Source organism: Amphiura filiformis, chromosome 7 (assembly GCF_039555335.1).
Source record: "Amphiura filiformis chromosome 7, Afil_fr2py, whole genome shotgun sequence".
Classification (NCBI taxonomy): Eukaryota; Metazoa; Echinodermata; class Ophiuroidea; order Amphilepidida; family Amphiuridae; genus Amphiura; species Amphiura filiformis.
Window position 1 is genome coordinate 8,819,197 of NC_092634.1, and position 19,890 is coordinate 8,839,086.

The 19,890-nt window shown below is 37.7% G+C and overlaps 1 protein-coding gene across 2 annotated transcripts; it reads right to left on the bottom strand.

Annotated features, from left to right (window-relative positions):
- Nucleotides 1-3,332: 3,332 nt before the first annotated feature.
- On the bottom strand, nucleotides 3,333-18,996 carry LOC140156704 (cationic amino acid transporter 4-like). 2 transcript variants are annotated; one of them, XM_072179638.1, is made up of 4 exons: nucleotides 18,919-18,996; nucleotides 7,483-9,288; nucleotides 4,894-5,002; nucleotides 3,333-3,914 (listed from the first exon to the last, which is right to left on the bottom strand). In XM_072179638.1, the coding sequence occupies exons 2-4, from the start codon at nucleotides 9,088-9,090 to the stop codon at nucleotides 3,667-3,669; spliced, it is 1,965 nt and encodes a 654-aa protein (XP_072035739.1). In that variant the 5' UTR covers nucleotides 9,091-9,288; nucleotides 18,919-18,996; the 3' UTR covers nucleotides 3,333-3,666. The 2 variants fall into 2 exon arrangements, with proteins under 2 accessions (XP_072035739.1, XP_072035738.1); XM_072179637.1 differs by lacking the exon at nucleotides 18,919-18,996 and adding an exon at nucleotides 16,717-16,914.
- Between the last annotated feature and the right edge of the window lie 894 nt (nucleotides 18,997-19,890).

Genomic DNA, 19,890 nt, shown 5'->3' on the forward strand with positions numbered 1-19,890 from the left:
GCATAAAATCTATAATAAAATTTTATGTATTTGCATTTATTCTATATTTGCTGCATGCCATCCGATCGACATAATACAAATTTTTGTATTTGAAGTAAATAGGGTTGGTGTCGGTGTAGTTATCGTGGTTATGGCCCGACACGGGAAAATGAGGCGAATTTTTCAAGTTGCCAAAATCTAATTTTGAAGTTGATGTGTTATTGTGCAGTTATTACTTTCAACTGCGTCGTTCAATCTCATATTAAGCTTTATTATGTAGAGACGGGCCGCAAACTGCAGGTTTTACCCGTACAGTTTGCTGCAAAAATAATAATTTAGGCCTGATCGATATTCGACAACATTTTAAATATTAAACATGTTAAATGTCGTAAAACATTTTTATTTTATTTCTGTATTATCGAAACCAGAGCGAATTATGTGCTGATTATAGGTCCTGCATCTGTGGAAACCGGCGCTTATGATAAGTTTTGATCATCATGCATCACTCATTTCTATGCCTTATCATTATTATTATTATTATTATTAGTGTTATTATTAGTGTTATTATTATTATTATTATTATTATTATTATTATTATTATTATTATTATTATTATTATTATTTTTCTATGTACACATTCTTGCTTCAAATTTTTAGCCATTGAATTATGATAGACTATCACACGGAGAGGGTGATAGTAAAAATAATAAATGGTAATCAACCAATGAACTGTCTAGAATTTGTGTATGAGTGATATAATCCTGAATATATGGTTAAAATTGATAAAGATACACTTTCGTCGTTTCTTTAATTTGTAAGTATTTTATACTATGCAATTGCAATGACCAATTCCTGGACAAAAGTGATAGGCCTATTTATCTTATTTTTTAGCTTTTAATTGATATGCTCACTTCTCAAAGGCTAAATTAGAGGGTAATACCGTAAACGTTCGCCTAATGGCGCTATGGGATCACAACCTTAAAGTGCCCTCCCGTAAAATCCCCACCTGCAAATAAGGGCAAGGAACCTTAATTCTTGTTGGGATTTCAGAGGAGGGAGCTCTCTATTTGCACATGAAATTTACCCCAAGGCATAGGAGCCCAGGTGCGCCATTAGGCGAACGTTTACGGTATGCCCATGCGCGTATTTGGGGGGGGACTTTGGGGGCGCCAGCCCCCCGGGGTAAAAGTAGGGGGCGGCCAAAACGAACTGGCGGCGGAAGAAGAAAGGGCGGCAAACGAAGGGCGGTGGAAGAAAAAGGGGCGGCAAACGAAGGGGCGGCGTAAGAAGAAGGGGCGGCAAAAAGAATTAGTAAAAACAAAATGATAACTTGTTTTTAGGGCGCTAGCGCTTATAATCCTTTTTCTTTTTTTTTTGCTCTTCACTTTTCAAAAAAAAGAAAAAAAATGAGTCAACCTTTTCGGGCTATTGAGGAAGGGGCGGCAAAATTAAATTTCCTTCAGCCCCCTCCGGGGTAGGAGCGGCCACGGTACGCCACTGATGCCTATACATGTACAATTGTTTTGATAAATCCAACTGTGTGAAAAACATAATAATGATAAAATTGGATGCTTTACGCCCAATATGATTGGTCTCGCTATGAGTGTTATAATATTGGACTCGAATTTAAAACTCATCCCTCGACCAATAATTATGGGCTCAATCAATACAATTTTATATCAAAATTTGTATTTAAAGTGTTTTCAATGTTAAATATTGATGTTTTAATACATAGGCCTAGCTAACTTTTCATAAAAATGTTGTGAGCCTTTAAAAATAAACATTTGAGACGCGAAGGTACATGTACTTTGTTGACAACGAACTTCCCACAGCAAAACGCATAACATGTAAGCTGAAAATGACTTTGACACATCAAAATAAACATTGACACAATTTGACTCATCATTTGTCGTCAGCCTAAAGCAATATTTATTATAATATAATTTAATAAATCTTTTTTAATAACGTTAATCTCTATACATAACGTGGTATTTAAAAAGGTTAGTCCTATGTATAACACTAAAGAATATAATAATACTGATCTCGACGTAAATTGCCCAATCTAGGTTTCTCCAAAGTTTATAGGATCTAGGATTAGAGCTATAGGTTAAGGTTAGGATTAGTGCTGGACTGATTCTTCAATAAGTTATTATCTATTGGTCGTTATGGCTTTTAAAACACCGAAATTTATTTATTATTTATTTATTAATGGATTAGGTATAAGGTTTGATATCTGGTTATAAGATTAGGGTTAATGTTAGGGTTATAAGGTTCGGGTTCGGGTTTTTAGGTTATGGTTAGGGAGCGATCGTTATTTATAGCAGGGGGGATATAATATTTTACAATTATACATAGGCCTATATGATCTCAGTATAATGCGTTACTAAAAGGAATATTTCGTGATCCTAGCCATCCTCTTTTTGTGACTTTTTTTTTTTGCTAAACGAATTAATCTGCGAGAATTCTTTTGTATATAAACATTATGTAGTCAGAGGTTTCCAGTGGTAAAAAATCTCAACATTTTTTGAGAAAAGTGTGTGTGTGGGGGGGGGCCGAGGCTGTGGACCCCTTTAACCGTGTTACAAAATTAAACACCAATACATGTACACGTTTAATGCTGTCCGTGTTGATGGTCAACACTATTAAATACCACCGACCTCATAATCGCGTCCAATTGTTTAGGAGAATCTATGTAGAATCTTCCAAGAATTGCATTTCTTCTTAATTATAATATTTCTGGTTGTTTTAGTAATTAAAATTGACCTTGGAAACGATTAAACATAAAAAAGCTACCTTCCTTCATACACCTGTATGGTCTGTGCTCATTTTCCAGCACATATCAGACATAACTTATATTTTGCTGTTAGTTAAATAATTCCCACAATTAGCCATATGGTTCAAAAGTAGAAGATACGTTTTAATAAAATTACATGAGTTTTGTGGTAGCCTTGTCTGTGTAATGATAAATACAATAGCGTCTAATATTATACATTCCTTTTGATGCAAAATCACTAACTGTATCAACATTAATTAAAATGATCAGGGCAAGTTATGGACATTTAAAAAGGGGAAAAAGAGAGAAGACTAAACGATCAAACAAACAAATAAAACAAAACCAAAGCTAAATCTGTACTGATTAACAATGTGCCTGTTTCTATATATTACATTCATACTGTATTGCATTATATCGTTCTAGATTATTACACTTCACAAAAATATTAACGTCTGACAATTACATTTTATCAGTGAATTTATTAATATTTACCCTATAAAGTAGAGGCCTATTAATTACTTGTCTGATCCGTTTTCCACAAGTATCGCATAATACCGTCACTGAAAGGAATATGTTCTAAGCCCTAGGTAATTCCTTGTAAAATGTAGGATTTAATTTGATTAAAATTTGGTATTAATATATTTATTTGAACAGTGTTGAATTGAAGTGTTTAAGAATGAGAATAAAGGTATTGTTTTTAGGCGCTATATCGCGACATCATTATTTTTGGCTTAAAACAACTCGGCTTCGCCTAATGATGTCGCCCGTGTTATATGAGACGATAGACCTGACGATAGATGCACTTTAACGGCTAAAAACAATACCTTTATTCTCTAAAAATTGAACGACTCTTTCTATCTAGAGCCACTATAATGGTGTTTTTTAGGAAGGTGGGGGGAGAAGAGGGGGTAATATTAATCTTCCTTAGATGTGTCTCCTACAGCATAATGCCGATCATCAACATTATTTAGTTCATCATCAATGTCCTCATAGCTTTCACCCCTGTCAGGTTGTTGTCTTTCGATGGTGCCATAAAGACCTCCAGTGAAAGCTTCCGAAGATTCGTCGGGTTGCAAGACTCTATATGTGACTCCGACTTCAGCCTGGTTTAGTTGTCCTTGTACGCTATGATGATATCCGTATACCCCGTATATAAGTAAACCTATGCCAAGAAAACAATGAGACATGATTAACAGTTCAACTCTACTGGCTGACACATGTATCACGTGATATGTTTGTCTGGATTTGTTTTTGGGATCCTTCGCACTAGAATGTGCGAATGGGTGTTTTAATTCCAATCAATATTTAGTCTTATTCCGAAACTTTGCTTTTCGATTCGAGAAACTTGGTTATTCGAATCGATAAACCAGGTTTTCCGAATCGAGAAACCAGGTTTATCGATCGAAAAACCAGGTTTATCGATCGAAAAACCTTGTTAAAAACAGGTTTCTTTCTTTCAGTGTACAAAATACGTGCCATGAGACCTGTTTATTTCTTAGTCACAAGCATCTTCTCAACCTGATCGCGCAAGAAAGATTAACCGCCTTGGCTATTATTAACCCACATTCATCTCTAAAGAATCCGTCAATGATAACTCTGAAGGGCAGTAACATACAGTATAAGAGGATTTGGGTGCATGTGGAATTGAATCAAGGCTACGAAGTGGCTTTGTAATGTAACCGAGGGCGAGTGAATTCTCAAAATCTCATCCTAGGTGTCAAGAAATCTTTGCCCCCCCCCCCATTCGACGCGCCAAATAATCTTTGTAACCCCTCACATATGCCAGATTTTAGAGACCACATGGTAAAGAGTATACCAGGACGGATTGAGACAGTCAGGAGGTATAATCAAATTCAGTAAACCTTTGACGAGCGCGAATGTTTAGTATAAATCGCGTCTTTACTGCGTTGGGCGCACTTGTCTCTGATTGGCTGCTGAGGCAATCTGCTGTTGCCGAGTGGAAATGTATGAATGAACTGTGCGCCGTACGCGTTGTTAGCTCCGAATTTGCAACATCGCGGTAGTCGCGCTCGCCAAAGGTTTGCTCCGGGGGTTTGCTGCATTTGATTATAACTCCCTACTCTTTTCGAAACTGACTGGAGCTTACAGGAACAGCATGTAGTATCGTAATCTGTACTTACCTATAGCTACCCATATTGCGAATCGTATCCACGTGACAAAGCTTAGTTGAAGCATTAGAATGATATTCAACAGAACACTCAAGGCTGGTATCCAGGGACACAGTGGCACCTGGATATGAGATGATACGGAAAAAATATTTGAATGAAATGAAGTGAAGTGTCTCCACAACTGACAAAATACTAATAAACTCCTCAACAAAAGTTTGGAAAGTTTTTTCAAGCATCTGTATCTCCAATTATTTGTGACATATTCATATCGTGTTGCATATCACAGGATAGCTACAATACTCTCCTTTACAATGACACCCCATTTGAAACAATAACATTTTTCACGGCTGAGTACGCGCCTTGTGAATGTAGTGGAGTCTCAAACAGAATTTGCCAAATTGACCATTATTCTGTGCTCAAACAACGCTAGCCACTAACCACAATAGTCGGACACCTTCTCCTCATGCTGCTCACCGACCTGGTTACACGTTACTGGATGGAAATCCATTCTTCAACAAGGATTCATCGCAGGTCATTCAATGTGGTTGCATATGGGCTTCTCTAGCAAGCACAGCACGATCAAGGGTCTGACTTGATGGCAGGCCATTTTGACTCTACTCCCATATTCTGTAGGTAGTCGTTGACTACCGTGGCTATGTGGGGCGAGCGGTGTCATACTCATCTTGGAGGATTGCATTAGGTCCCAGATTGTGAAGTTATGGGATTGCAGCTTGCTGCACAGAATATGGTCAATTTGGCAAATTCATTTTGAGACCCACCTACATTCACAAGGCGTGTACTCAGCCGTGAAAAATGTTATTGTTTCAAATGGGATGTCATTGGAAAGGGGAGTATTGTAGCTATCCATTGATATGCAACACGATATGAATATGTCACAAATAATTTGAGATACAGATGCTTGAAAAAACTTTCCAAACTTTTGTTGAGGAGTTTATTTTTAAAGAATATCCACCCACACCACCTCGACGTTATTATAGGTATTGTATATAATTTGTAAAGCCTAAATCGAACATTATTTTCCTATTTTTTAATACCTATATAATAAAACTCTCTGGGTAAAAGGTACAGCTGCATGTATAGTATTAGTAGCCCAAGCTCACATACTGGGCAGGGCTAGGTTTAACATTTGGGCTAGGTTTTACAACAAGGTACTCCACCCACATGCTCCGCTTTATTCCGCATGCATCGTTCTCAAACTTATAATCAGAGAATGTATGACAGGAGTGACGTATCAGATACTTAAAAGTGGTGTCATCAAACATCACACGAGTATAGTAGTGCCGATGTTGTCTTCATGGGTACAATCATGATGGTTTTAACTAGGTTCCAAATTACAATAAGTTACGTTTTCGATACATGCAAAATATTGACGGTTTTTGAGACTATACCCTCTATCAATCAATGGAAATGACATGGCATTACCGAAAGAAACCGAATATCAGCCACAAAGGCGGCTTCCTAGTTGATTCATTAATTAGAGTGGCTCTGAAAAGAGCCGTTCATAAACTCAACCCAGAAAGTATCGAAACGATAATAGATGGTCAGATATATCGGTAACTGAAATATATAGCAAAAACTTATTTAATGTATATAAAGCGCAGCTTTCTCCTGCGCATTTTGATACCTCTTTTGTTGCTCTACGATATCATTTGGTCGAGTTATGGGCGCTTGAGTGGCTTCAAGTCGGATTTTGAAAGTTGCACTTAGCCAAATGCGTTGTACTGTGACCAATAAATGACCATTGCTTTTATCCGCCAAATTCAAATGAGTATGTGTGTCGTGTGTTGGATAAATTGATAGCGATGACCATCAATTGCACTCAATGGTCATCAATGGTAGGCATAAATCAATATGAGGTTGAAGTCAGATTCCCTGACAGGGTAGGACAGCACTTTAGAAGGCCTTCGGCGCATCCTGCTCAGGAAATGGCGAGACATTGACCAAGGAAAGATAAGACATCTTGTTCAGAACATGCGACTACGAATCCTGGCAGTGATAGACAGTGATGGTGGGCACACCAAGTATTGAGATGTCAGCAGAAAGAGTTCATGAGATAAGTCAGAGATAAGTAAAGGGTATATAGCAAGTATTGAAGTTGGAAGTCGAAGGAGTAAAATAAAGTAAAGTTCATGGTTAAGTAAACCGAGCACATCGGTGTCATTTGTCTTGATTTTTGTGTGTGTGTGGGGGGGGGTGTGTGTACGCGACGAACGCATTTGGCTTGAATAGGAGCTAAGTGCAACTTTCAAAATTCGACTTGAAGCCACTCAAGCGCCCATAACTCGACCAAATGATATCGTAGAGCAACAAAAGAGGTATCAAAATGCGCAGGAGAAAGCTGCGCTTTATATACATTAAATAATGACCATCTATAATCGTTTCGATACTTTCTGGGTTGAGTTTATAATAGAGTGCATCAATAAGGTCTGTGGGTGTGCCGCGTGCTGGTGAAGTCCAAAAGGCTCCATCATGTGTGCGCCCTTTGTCACTCCTCTTGATTTCCCTTTTATAATGTAAAGTGTTTGACCGAGTGATTGCGTATTTAATATTGTTATGTGTTACCTTATTTAATATATTTACCTTAAACCCTGTCTTGATGTCAATCTGATGGTGCATTGGTATCGGTAGAAATGTGACTACGGCCAAACAACCCCCGATGATGACAATAATTACCGTCCACCATGTCCCTTCCAGCAACTGCTCCCAGGCTGCACTAGCAACCAAGATGGTAACAAACTGAGATGCCACACTTATCATGAGACCTATGCACACAACTTGACCTGGTGGGTATCGTGCTAGAAACCAAAAACGGTGGTAATGCCGTTCTTTTAATGATCCTGGTACTGGTTCTTTAATCTCTCCAGAGTTTCCGTTTTCTTCCAACTTTGGTTTACTGCCAAGAAATTCACTTCCTTGTTCGTCTTTACTATCTGTATCCAGTGCATACAGGGCCAAGCCGATTGGACTATAGCGTACTTTAATGACTGCAGCAGATACTATGGCATAGGCCATAAGCACCCCAATTGACAGGAATTCAACTAGTGCTTCAATGTCAAATACGATAGTCAACACTGCTGATACAGTTCCGAAGACAATACAAGCAAGAACAGGTACTTTGGTGCGTTCATTTACCCTCGCAAATGAGGCAAAGAGAATGCCATCACTTGCCATTGCATATACCGATCTTGGCAGGCAGAAAAGCGATCCTAGAAGAGTGGTGAACATTGCACAGAGTGCTCCAATGCCTACAACGTACTGTGCCCATTTGATACCATGACCAGCAAAAGCAGACGCGAATGCCGAATTCTCTGAGATATCAGTGTAAGGAACCATTAATGTCAACGCTACTGAGACTGCCAAATACATTACTGTTGCAATAACCACAGTCAGGTACGTAGCACGTGGAATACTTTTGGACTGGTCTAAAGCTTCTTCACCAGCGATAGCTATGATGTCAAAGCCTACATACGCATAAAATAAAGTTGCAGCACCTGCTATTACCCCGCTAAAACCGTACGGCGCGAAACTATCTACTTTCCAATTGTCAATATCAGCGTACATCATTCCAACTACGAAAACAAAGGCAACAACAAGACAATTGACGACTAACATAACGGCAGTAGCGGTAGCAGACACTGAAGCACCACAAGCTACAACTAATACAACAATATAGAGCACAACTGCGCCAAATATATCTGGATAATCTGCTATGAATGGCTTGTCCCATACTTCACCTCTTAGCACATATTCTATTGTAAAATTTCGTATTTTATCATCTATTAGATGATCGAAGTATCCACTCCAAGCTCGTGCGACAGAAGCCGCGGAAACAACGTATTCTAATACTAGATTCCATCCTATCAAAAATGCCCAGACTTCTCCAACTGAAACGTACGTGTAAATATAAGCAGATCCAGTCTTTGGTATCCGACATCCAAATTCAGCATAGCATATTGCTGATAATAAGGACACAAACCCAGCGATCAGGAAGGAGATGATGATCGAAGGACCTGTGGTTGTTTTTGCAACTACTCCTGTTAGTACATACAAACCAGCACCAACCATTCCTCCGACTCCGAGAACAGTGAGATTCGTTGTGGTGAGACATCTTTCAAGCTCTGACTTCCCTCCGCTTTCGATCGGTTTTCGACGGCTTAAGTTCCTCAAAAACGCAAAGCTAGCCTTCATATTGCTAGAAAAATATAATTATTTTAAATGTCACAACGTTAAGACTATCTTTCTTCTCAGCGACTGTATCTTCTTACACTCCGTTTGGTCAAATGATATTCAAGTACATCGTTCCATAGATACTAAAAATATGATCGTTCTAGCTCCATTCCACATTGCCATACGTTAAATGTACCTTCAGCAGCTGTTGAAGACATTCTGTAATGATGAGAGAAAGAAAATACGCTTCAGCAATTCGTTGGTTGGTACTGTATATTAAAAATATGTATGATGCAGCTGTTTGGTTGAAAACAAACATGTTTGAGCAAAATTGCTATAAGCAGCAATAACGATAAAGCTATCGTGTATAGCATATATTCCATATTGTAATAATATCAATACAAAAAGTAAATGTATACATCGCATTTAATCAGATGTACAATGAATCTATAAAGGTCTATAGACGCAATTCCGGATTTTATATGAATGTCAACTGGTAACAGATAATATAATTTAATTAGAATCATCCGTAGATGTAAAACGTATTTTTATTTAAACACAGCTCACTTGACAGTAGCTACATGTAGATACCAATATTAAGTGGTGATGATCACTGCGCCCGGCGGATGATATAAGCATTAAGGCAAGTCAGAGCGGTGCCTGAGCTAGCGAAGTTTGTGCTCACATATTGAGAACATTATTATAAAGCCCATGTACAATACGTAAGATCCCAATGTTCCATGTAACGCCCCCCCCCATGTGCATGATTTTTCTTAGGATGGGGAAATAGCGAAAACCTTCCGTTCTGGGGTTATTATTTGTCATAACTCAATAACTGTAATACGTTAAGGGGGTACTACACCCCAGCCCAATTTTGTGCCTATTTTTGCATTTTTCTCAAAACTTGATTGTAGCGCATTGGTGATAAGTAAGATATGTATATAGGGGCAAGGACTACAACTACTGCACTGGAAATTTTTATTTCAGCACAGACAATAGTGGTGGAGTTACAGTCAAAAATGAGGAAAACCAATATTTGATCAATAAATCAATAACTACTTGCCTTGAGTTGCTGAATTTTCAGTGCAGTAGTTGTAGTCCTTGCCCCTATAATATACATATCTTACTTGTCACCAATGCGCTATAATTTTGAGAAAAATGCAAAATTGGCAAAAATTGGCCAGGGTGTAGTAATTCTTAATATGAAAATATAAATGTGACCAGTGGCTGCTATAAGATATACAATGTATTGCCCTAGCTGCAGAAATAAAACTGTATTTAAGCAAAATTACCAAAACTGGAAAAATATGACTCGCCTTCAACTAGGATTCTGTATGGCGTGTAACAGCTGTGTGACCACTACTACCAGGTCTAATTAAACTGAACTTTATTCTCATTCATTACACATGTTACAAGCGGATTGATTCTCTAGTCGCTGGTGATGTTAGCTCGATGAGTATACAGTCAAGTTCAATCGCTTCGCGAGTGAAGTATAAACTTGACATTATTTCAAAAGCTGTATTCATGGTAATTCAGACGAAAATTATGAAATAGCTAATGACCATCCAGTGTTTTCAGCTGTTTTCTCCCGAAGATTAAAAAAAAAAGATGAGACGGTAAAGTTGTTTTACCAATACCTGGCAAGCCTATAGCAGAATAATCTTCGTATTACTTGTCTGGATATAATAATACCAGTACTTAACGCTTTGGATGTCTTCAACCGTAACAGCAGAACATATTGAAAATAAATTTTGTCTACTTATTATGGATAAAGTCACGTATTACACTCACATATGATACGGTATAAAAGCAGTGGGCGAAATAAGGTAATATCTTTCAATATGATTAAGGGCCATTTGAGTTCTACTAAAGGCACACATTAAACTCTTGTTAATTTCGAGGTAAAAAAACCCATTCTAATTAGTAGACTTTTGATGGATTTTCGGCAGTTTTGAATGAAATAGATTTGTAATTGCGGCTTCTTATAAAATGTTAACGACTTTCTCCCAGCGGAATTGGAAACGCTCTTAGATTTGTTAATACAAGAATATGCAAATGAATTGTCAAAGGTTTTTTTTACAGTACCAGTACCAATACCAGTTACAGAGGTTTATTATTTAATGAGTTAGATGCTTCTAAATTTCAAGGTGATAATTCTACCTAATACTATGTTTATAACAACATTCTTTCAATCACCGTGAACACAATTTTTAAGTAATCCAATTAAGTGTAATAATCTTCATTTGACATTTTGAAAGAATAATCTTATTAACCATCTCTACAGCAAAACGGACGTCTTCTCTATAGCAAAACGAACGTTTTCGCTATCATGAATCATGTAGCAAACAAAACGGACGTCTGCTCTATAGCAAAACGGACGTCTTCGCTTTAGCAAAACGGACGTTTTCGCTATCATGACTCATATAGCAAAACGGACGTCTGCTCTATAGCAAAACGAACGTCTTCTCTATAGCAAAACGGACGTTTTCGCTAGCATGAATCCTGTAGCAAACAAAACGGACGTCTTCTCTTTAGCAAAACGGACGTTTTCGCTATCATGAATCATGTAGCAAACAAAACGGACGTCTTCTCTATAGCAAAACGGACGTTTTCGCTATCATGAATCAAGTAGCAAACACAACGGACGTCTTCTCTATAGCAAAACGGACGTTATCGCTATCATGAATCATGTAGCAAAACGGACGTCTGCTCTATAGCAAAACGGACGTTTTCGCTATCATGAATCCTGTAGCAAACAAAACGGACGTCTTCTCTTTAGCAAAACGGACGTTTTCGCTATCATGAATCATGTAGCAAACAAAACGGACGTCTTCTCTATAGCAAAACGGACGTTATCGCTATCATGAATCATGTAGCAAACAAAACGGACGTCTTCTCTACAGCAAAACGGACGTCTGATCTATAGCAAAACGGACGTTTTCGATATCATGAATCATGTAGCAAAACGGACGTCTGCTCTATAGCAAAACGGACGTTTTCGCTATCATGAATCCTGTAACAAACAAAACGGACGTCTTCTCTTTAGCAAAACGGACGTTATCGCTATCATGAATCCTGTAGCAAACAAAACGGACGTCTGATCTATAGCAAAACGGACGTTTTCGCTATCATGAATCATGTAGCAAACAAAACGGACGTCTTCTCTATAGCAAAACGGACGTTATCGCTATCATGAATCAAGTAGCAAACAAAACGGACGTCTTCTCTATAGCAAAATGGACGTTTTCGCTATCATGAATCCTGTAGCAAAACGGACGTCTGCTCTATAGCAAAACGGACGTTTTCGCTATCATGAATCCTGTAGCAAACAAAACGGACGTCTTCTCTTGAGCAAAACGGACGTTTTCGCTATCATGAATCCTGTAGCAAACAAAACGGACGTCTTCTCTATAGCAAAACGGACGTTTTCGCTATCATGAATCATGTAGCAAACAAAACGGACGTCTTCTCTATAGCAAAACGGACGTCTGCTCTATAGCAAAACGGACGTCTTCGCTGTAGCAAAACGGACGTCTTCGCTATATAGAGCTAAACGAACGTCTTTATAGCAAAACGGACGTCTTCGCTATATAGCTAAACGAACGTCTTTATAGCAAAACGGACGTCTCATAGCAAAACGGACGTCTGCTCTATAGCAAAATGGACGTTTTCGCTATCATGACTCATATAGCAAAACGGACGTCTTCTCTATAGCAAAACGGATGTCGTCGCTATAGCAAAACGGACGTCTTCGCTATATAGCTAAACCGGGAGCTAAACGAACGTCTTCATAGCTAAACGGACGTCTTCTGTATAGCAAAATGGACATACTAAAATAAGATTCCTTACACCTTTACCTTTAAGAGGCACTGTGATTTTTCTCCTTTGATATGTATTTCCTGAAATAGATAATTTTAAAGGGGCCTACATGCATCAAATTTGTGGACAGGAAATAGTAAAATCCAGCGTACATCCTTAAGGGTATGTTTTGATACAAATCTGATCCCGCTAAAATATTTTTACTTAAAAACTAGTCCCAGAAGGGGTTACATCACACCACCCCTGTGGAAGTATACCGACCCACCCCAAAAATCCCACTGGAGGGCAAGCAAACAATATACATATATATTTTTGGCCTTATAGGTCGTTTTTATTTTCTTCTCAGTTTTGTATTGCCATGTTGGTTTCAATTGGCGCCTTTAATCACCTCAGCTATAGATATTGCTTTCATGCAACTCTGTTGAGTATTCATGTAGATTAGATCTAGATGTAGGCCTACCTCGTGGAACCCTGGATCTAACATGTGTTCCCTAAATACGTGTTATGGTATACAGGCTGGCCAATAATAAACACACAAAAACGGCAAAACGGACGTTTTCGCTGTCATGAATCAAGTAGCAAACAAAACGGACGTCTTCTCTATAGCAAAACGGACGTTATCGCTATCATGAATCCTGTAGCAAACAAAACGGACGTCTTCTCTATAGCAAAACGGACGTTATCGCTATCATGAATCAAGTAGCAAACAAAACGGACGTCTTCTCTATAGCAAAACGGACGTTATCGCTATCATGAATCATGTAGCAAACAAAACGGACGTCTTCTCTATAGCAAAACGGACGTTTTCGCTATCATGAATCCTGTAGCAAACAAAACGGACGTCTTCTCTATAGCAAAACGGACGTTTTCGCTATCATGAATCAAGTAGCAAACAAAACGGACGTCTTCTCTATAGCAAAACGGACGTTATCGCTATCATGAATCAAGTAGCAAACAAAACGGACGTCTTCTCTATAGCAAAACGGACGTTATCGCTATCATGAATCATGTAGCAAACAAAACGGACGTCTTCTCTATAGCAAAACGGACGTTATCGCTATCATGAATCCTGTAGCAAACAAAACGGACGTCTGCTCTATAGCAAAACGGACGTTTTCGCTATCATGAATCCTGTAGCAAAACGGACGTCTGCTCTATAGCAAAACGGACGTTTTCGCTATCATGAATCCTGTAGCAAACAAAACGGACGTCTTCTCTTTAGCAAAACGGACGTTTTCGCTATCATGAATCCTGTAGCAAAACGGACGTCTGCTCTATAGCAAAACGGACGTTTTCGCTATCATGAATCCTGTAGCAAACAAAACGGACGTCTTCTCTATAGCAAAACGGACGTTTTCGCTATCATGAATCCTGTAGCAAACAAAACGGACGTCTTCTCTTTAGCAAAACGGACGTTTTCGCTATCATGAATCCTGTAGCAAACAAAACGGACGTCTTCTCTATAGCAAAACGGACGTTTTCGCTATCATGAATCATGTAGCAAACAAAACGGACGTCTTCTCTATAGCAAAACGGACGTCTGCTCTATAGCAAAACGGACGTCTTCGCTTTAGCAAAACGGACGTCTTCGCTATATATAGCTAAACGAACGTCTTTATAGCAAAACGGACGTCTTCGCTATATAGCTAAACGAACGTCTTTATAGCAAAACGGACGTCTTCGCTCTCATGGCTCATAGCAAAACGGACGTCTGCTCTATAGCAAAATGGACGTTTTCGCTATCATGACTCATATAGCAAAACGGACGTCTTCTCTATAGCAAAACGGATGTCGTCGCTATAGCAAAACGGACGTCTTCGCTATATAGCTAAACAGGGAGCTAAACGAACGTCTTCATAGCTAAACGGACGTCTTCTGTATAGCAAAATGGACATACTAAAATAAGATTCCTTACACCTTTACCTTTAAGAGGCAATGTGATTTTTCTCCTTTGATATGTATTTCCTGAAATAGATAATTTTAAAGGGGCCTACATGCATCAAATTTGTGGACAGGAAATAGTAAAATCCAGCGTACATCCTTAAGGGTATGTTTTGATACAAATCTGATCCCGCTAAAATATTTTTACTTAAAAACTAGTCCCAGAAGGGGTTACATCACACTACCCCTGTGGAAGTATACCGACCCACCCCAAAAATCCCACTGGAGGGCAAGCAAACAATATACATATATATTTTTGGCCTTATAGGTCGTTTTTATTTTCTTCTCAGTTTTGTATTGCCATGTTGGTTTCAATTGGCGCCTTTAATCACCTCAGCTATATATATTGCTTTCATGCAACTCTGTTGAGTATTCATGTAGATTAGATCTAGATGTAGGCCTACCTCGTGGAACCCTGGATCTAACATGTGTTCCCTAAATACGTGTTATGGTATACAGGCTGGCCAATAATGAACACACAAAAACGGACATTGACATCAATCCCATTGCTTTCAAATTTCCATAATTATCCTGGACATCAATACCATATGTTTTATTATATGACATTTAAATTGTAAATAAAAAGAGCAGTTCTGCTGGTAGTATTCAATTATTAATACAGGAAAACAATTCAATTAACGTTCAATTAAAGTATCCATTGTACGATTCTCTTTCATATGTTATGTACATTGCACAGGCTGTAATCAAAAACAATTACAATTTAAAAACAAATATTAAAATATAGCCTATGACATGTTTGTTGTTAAACTAGTCGTAAAACCACTTTGGTCAGCTGTACGTGACTTTGTGTATAATGCCAAAAGTAACTGAATGGAATTGAACTACGAATAGTGGTGGTGGTTAGCCCGGGGTTGTTGGGCGCTCTAACCAATGCTAACGGGTAGTTTAAACAAAATGGGGCATTTAATTATTTATAACTCGAAAGAAATAGTATATTATAATTTATTATAAAAGAAATAAACAAAATACAAACCTGTATTTCTATGATACAGTAAAAAACAACGGATAACACTTAATAAACACTAAAACGCGTTTATATTTAATATGCTACACGTAAACGTATATTTTAGAAGGATTTATTGATGGATTATACACTTTAACATGTTTATATCGGTGAAATAAACGTGTTGGAGTGTTTATATTTGATCATAAATAACCTATTAAAGGTGTTATGGTGTTAATCGTAAAAATGGTGAAAATGGTCCGGTTCGTTTTCTACATGATAAACTAAGTAACCGGACATATAGCGTTTGCGAGCAATAAAAGAACCGAACTATTAATGATTGTGGTAGCCTATTACCTACTTCAATGTATAACATTTACACAATTGTATTTTTTCATGTCCTATAAATGTATGTTAAATAAATCAGGGCCAATTCAACGCTACGCAATTGGTAGTTCTATTATTAAGCTAAATTCATGTAGTTTTACCAGGTTTTACGATACCATTTGTAATAAACATGATAAATAACGATTCTTTCAATTTCATAATATAGGCTTGTTTCGATACTCCAGTCATCATGTATAAGGGATGAGAGCGTGTGTATTACCACTGTACAACACATTGTTCAACCCAACCTCATCAAGAACTCACCAAACTCACCATACCAAGCCCCGTCAGAGCAGTTCTGAGGTGAACCAAACTGAGGTGAACCAAACCTGCCTGGTTATCAAATTAATCAGTGACACGGTTATCTCTGAATTTGACAGGTGCTAATTGATGAAATAACAAAAAACATCAATTAGCAATTGTCAAATACAGAGATAACTTTGTCACTGCTTAATTTAATCAGTTAATAACCAGGCAGGTTTGGTTCACCCCAGAAGAACTGTTCTGACGGGACTTTAATTCATCTATAAACTCACCGTATAACTGCCCGCCTTGAATTCGAACCTATAAACAGTGATATCCGCAATATGTCCTTCACAGTTGGCGAGATCATAGGCCTATAATACATGTAGGCCTGCCTGCGTTCATAAAAAATTCACCCATATTGTGAGATTATATGCCAATGACAGGTTTAGTTGTAGGCCTACATGTAATTCACCAATTAACATATGAATTGCTAAGGCGTAACCTGTATCATGCTCCAAACACCAGGCAGTTTAATAACATATTACATTACACTTGCATGATAATAACAATTCCATATGGTGTATATAGAATAGGTAATGCAATACAATGTATATACATATTGTATATTCGTAATTAAATTGTTATTATTAGATATTAAATATTATGCGCTGACGAAAACCGTTTCGTTTACCACACTATTCAATACGTTATTAAAAATGAATCTACTCATCAACTGACGCTTTGTAACTATTCTCATTCAAGTTCAATCAAATATTTAAATATATTGATATCCGAATGTTGAATTGTATAGCGATAATGTCTGCCCTTATACATGTTATGGATCGTTATTGTTATTTTCTCTACTGAAATGTGCACAGATGCATTTTATCTGTCATTAGAATAATATATAAAACATGTGGTGTTTATTGAAAATTATTATGAATATCATGAATTCATACATTATTCCGTTAGATACTAAAATTACTGTAGAACCATAATAAAATTGCTCATGTGGAAAATAAATAATATTTATGTTAGGAGAATATTTCATTGGTTCAAAATTACATTTGAATATAATTTCTGAAAACTGATTGAACATGTTGAATCTGAAAGTAAAGTAGCGAAACCAATGCAACAGCTGCTGTGAAGATTATATTTAAAATCCGACTTGTTATATTCGGGTGGGGTGAACGTCGAAGGGCGAAGCGCATGGCGGGAGAGGGTAAAGCGAATGACGTGGATGGAGAGTGAGGGCAAACGTTTGGGTGGGAGTGAATGCTGACTTATTTCGCTAGCCCAGTTGGACGGAGAAAAGAACAAACAAACGCATCCTTGAGGAGCTTGGTGTGAAGAGACAGCTGCTTGGAGAGTTGGTAACAAGAAAGTTAACCTACTTTGGTGACATTCTTTGAGGAATTGGCAGTGCATACCACTCCAGATAACCGAAGGAAAGATGAAGGGAATAGGAAGAGGGGACTACAGAATTTGGTCACATCAAGGAATGGACAGGAATGAACCTAATGCATCTAGCCCACAACAGAAGAGTTTAAATGAGATAAGGAGATGAGGCCAGATGATAGCCAATTGTCACTAGTGAGGACGACCGAAGAAGAAGCCCCAAGATAGCAAAAACTTGTCGCCTGCTCCGCAGCCGACTGATGATGATGTGATCATTATTCACGTAATGTCAAATTGAACTTGAACATAAGTTCAGATTTCAACATTTATTTCTGACTAACAAGGTCCTAAATGGCCTACAATTGCAAGTTGTCCTTTCAGTGGTAAAGTTCACTGCGACATCAATATTGGGGCCATAAACAAATGAGGTGTCATAATGCGCATAAATAAATTCGGCTTCGACGGCATATTCCAACATACAATCAAATAGGAACAATTACTTGTTGGTATGTTTAGATAAATTGTGTGGCTTACATGTATAATGAATTTCATTTCGTTGTGTTATGCTGGGATAAAAGCTGAAAAACGCGTGCTACAATTTTCATACCAAAACTTAATTGTTTGATCCCCCAACCTGATGTAAATTATAAACTTTTTATGCCTTTTTAGAGGGCCACTTGATCGCCTAGTATACCTTTCCACCCGCCATCAATGTGCATATGCAACTTGATCCATGAACTCATCATTTGCAAGTTTGTGACAAGTTCCGAAGAAACGTGTGTTGCATGTTGCTTCTATTATTTTATGTGTGAACTTTACAAACTTACTAATTATTAAGGCATTTCATTTTAATACCCGGATCCTTTTGCTGTTATCTTTCTCATGATCACAATCACACTAAACTCACACACCGTAAAAAAGCGTAACATCATGATCATTTCTACAGGCTGTTCTCTGTTTTGCCATAGCCGTGTACTAACACACAGCAAATGGCATATATACCATTACGTGTACAATAACATGCTGTGCTGTGTGCACTGGTTTTTTCTTCACGAAACTATATATGTAAGCGTTTACCAACGCGGGAAACTTACCTGACACTATTGGTAAAATACTATATATATGTACCACAAAAACAAGCTCAGCCGATGTATGCCCAACTTTTATATGACGAGCATAATAGAATGTAAGTTTACCATATGGGACCATTATGTAGTTCCTCAAAACAATCTGGGACGTCCCAAAAAATGTACCGTAGATGATGCCAGTAAGGCCAACGCCGATTACGAAGTATAGGGGTCACGCTCTAATGGTTTCACCTTCACCCGATGAGTGGTATGACCCTGCCATAGAATAATACGTGATGTAACTTAACAATAGTATTAAATTGACCATATTTATTTGTTGTTCAATGACCGTACAAATTTAATATACAAATTAACCATGATGAACATTAATTTTATCTGAATTTATGTGAGCTTATGTAGTAGGCTATATGAAATCAAGCTCTCATGACATGTCAAATCTTCTAAACAAAGGTTGAAAAACAAAAAAACATTCAAATATAAATGCAAAATGTCCTGCTCATTGAAAAGTTTGAAAGGAGGATTTCGTGATCGGTACTTGCATCCTCTTTTTTATGACATTTTTCAGTAGATATCCACGAAAAAAAGATATTCCCAAAATTTCAGTTGATTCCGCGCGTTATGCATGATTATTATGTTATGTAATTTCGTTTTGGAATACCAGAACGAAATTCACTTTGGCGGTATTTTTGCTAAACGAATTAATCTGCAAGAAATATTTCGTACATATTAAAACATTATGTAGCCAGAGGTATCCAGTGGTATAAAAACTTTTTTGGAGAAAAGTGTGTGTGTGTGGGTGGGGGGGGGTTGGGGGGGGCTGTGGATCACGAAATGCCCTTTTAAAACCTTTTAAATTTGGGTCATCCGATAAACTCTTTGAGTCGTTTTAAGGACACATGCTCAAATGTTTAAGGACACATCATATTAAATCAAAACTCTCTGAACAACGAATTTACTTTATTATCACTTTAAGGGGTG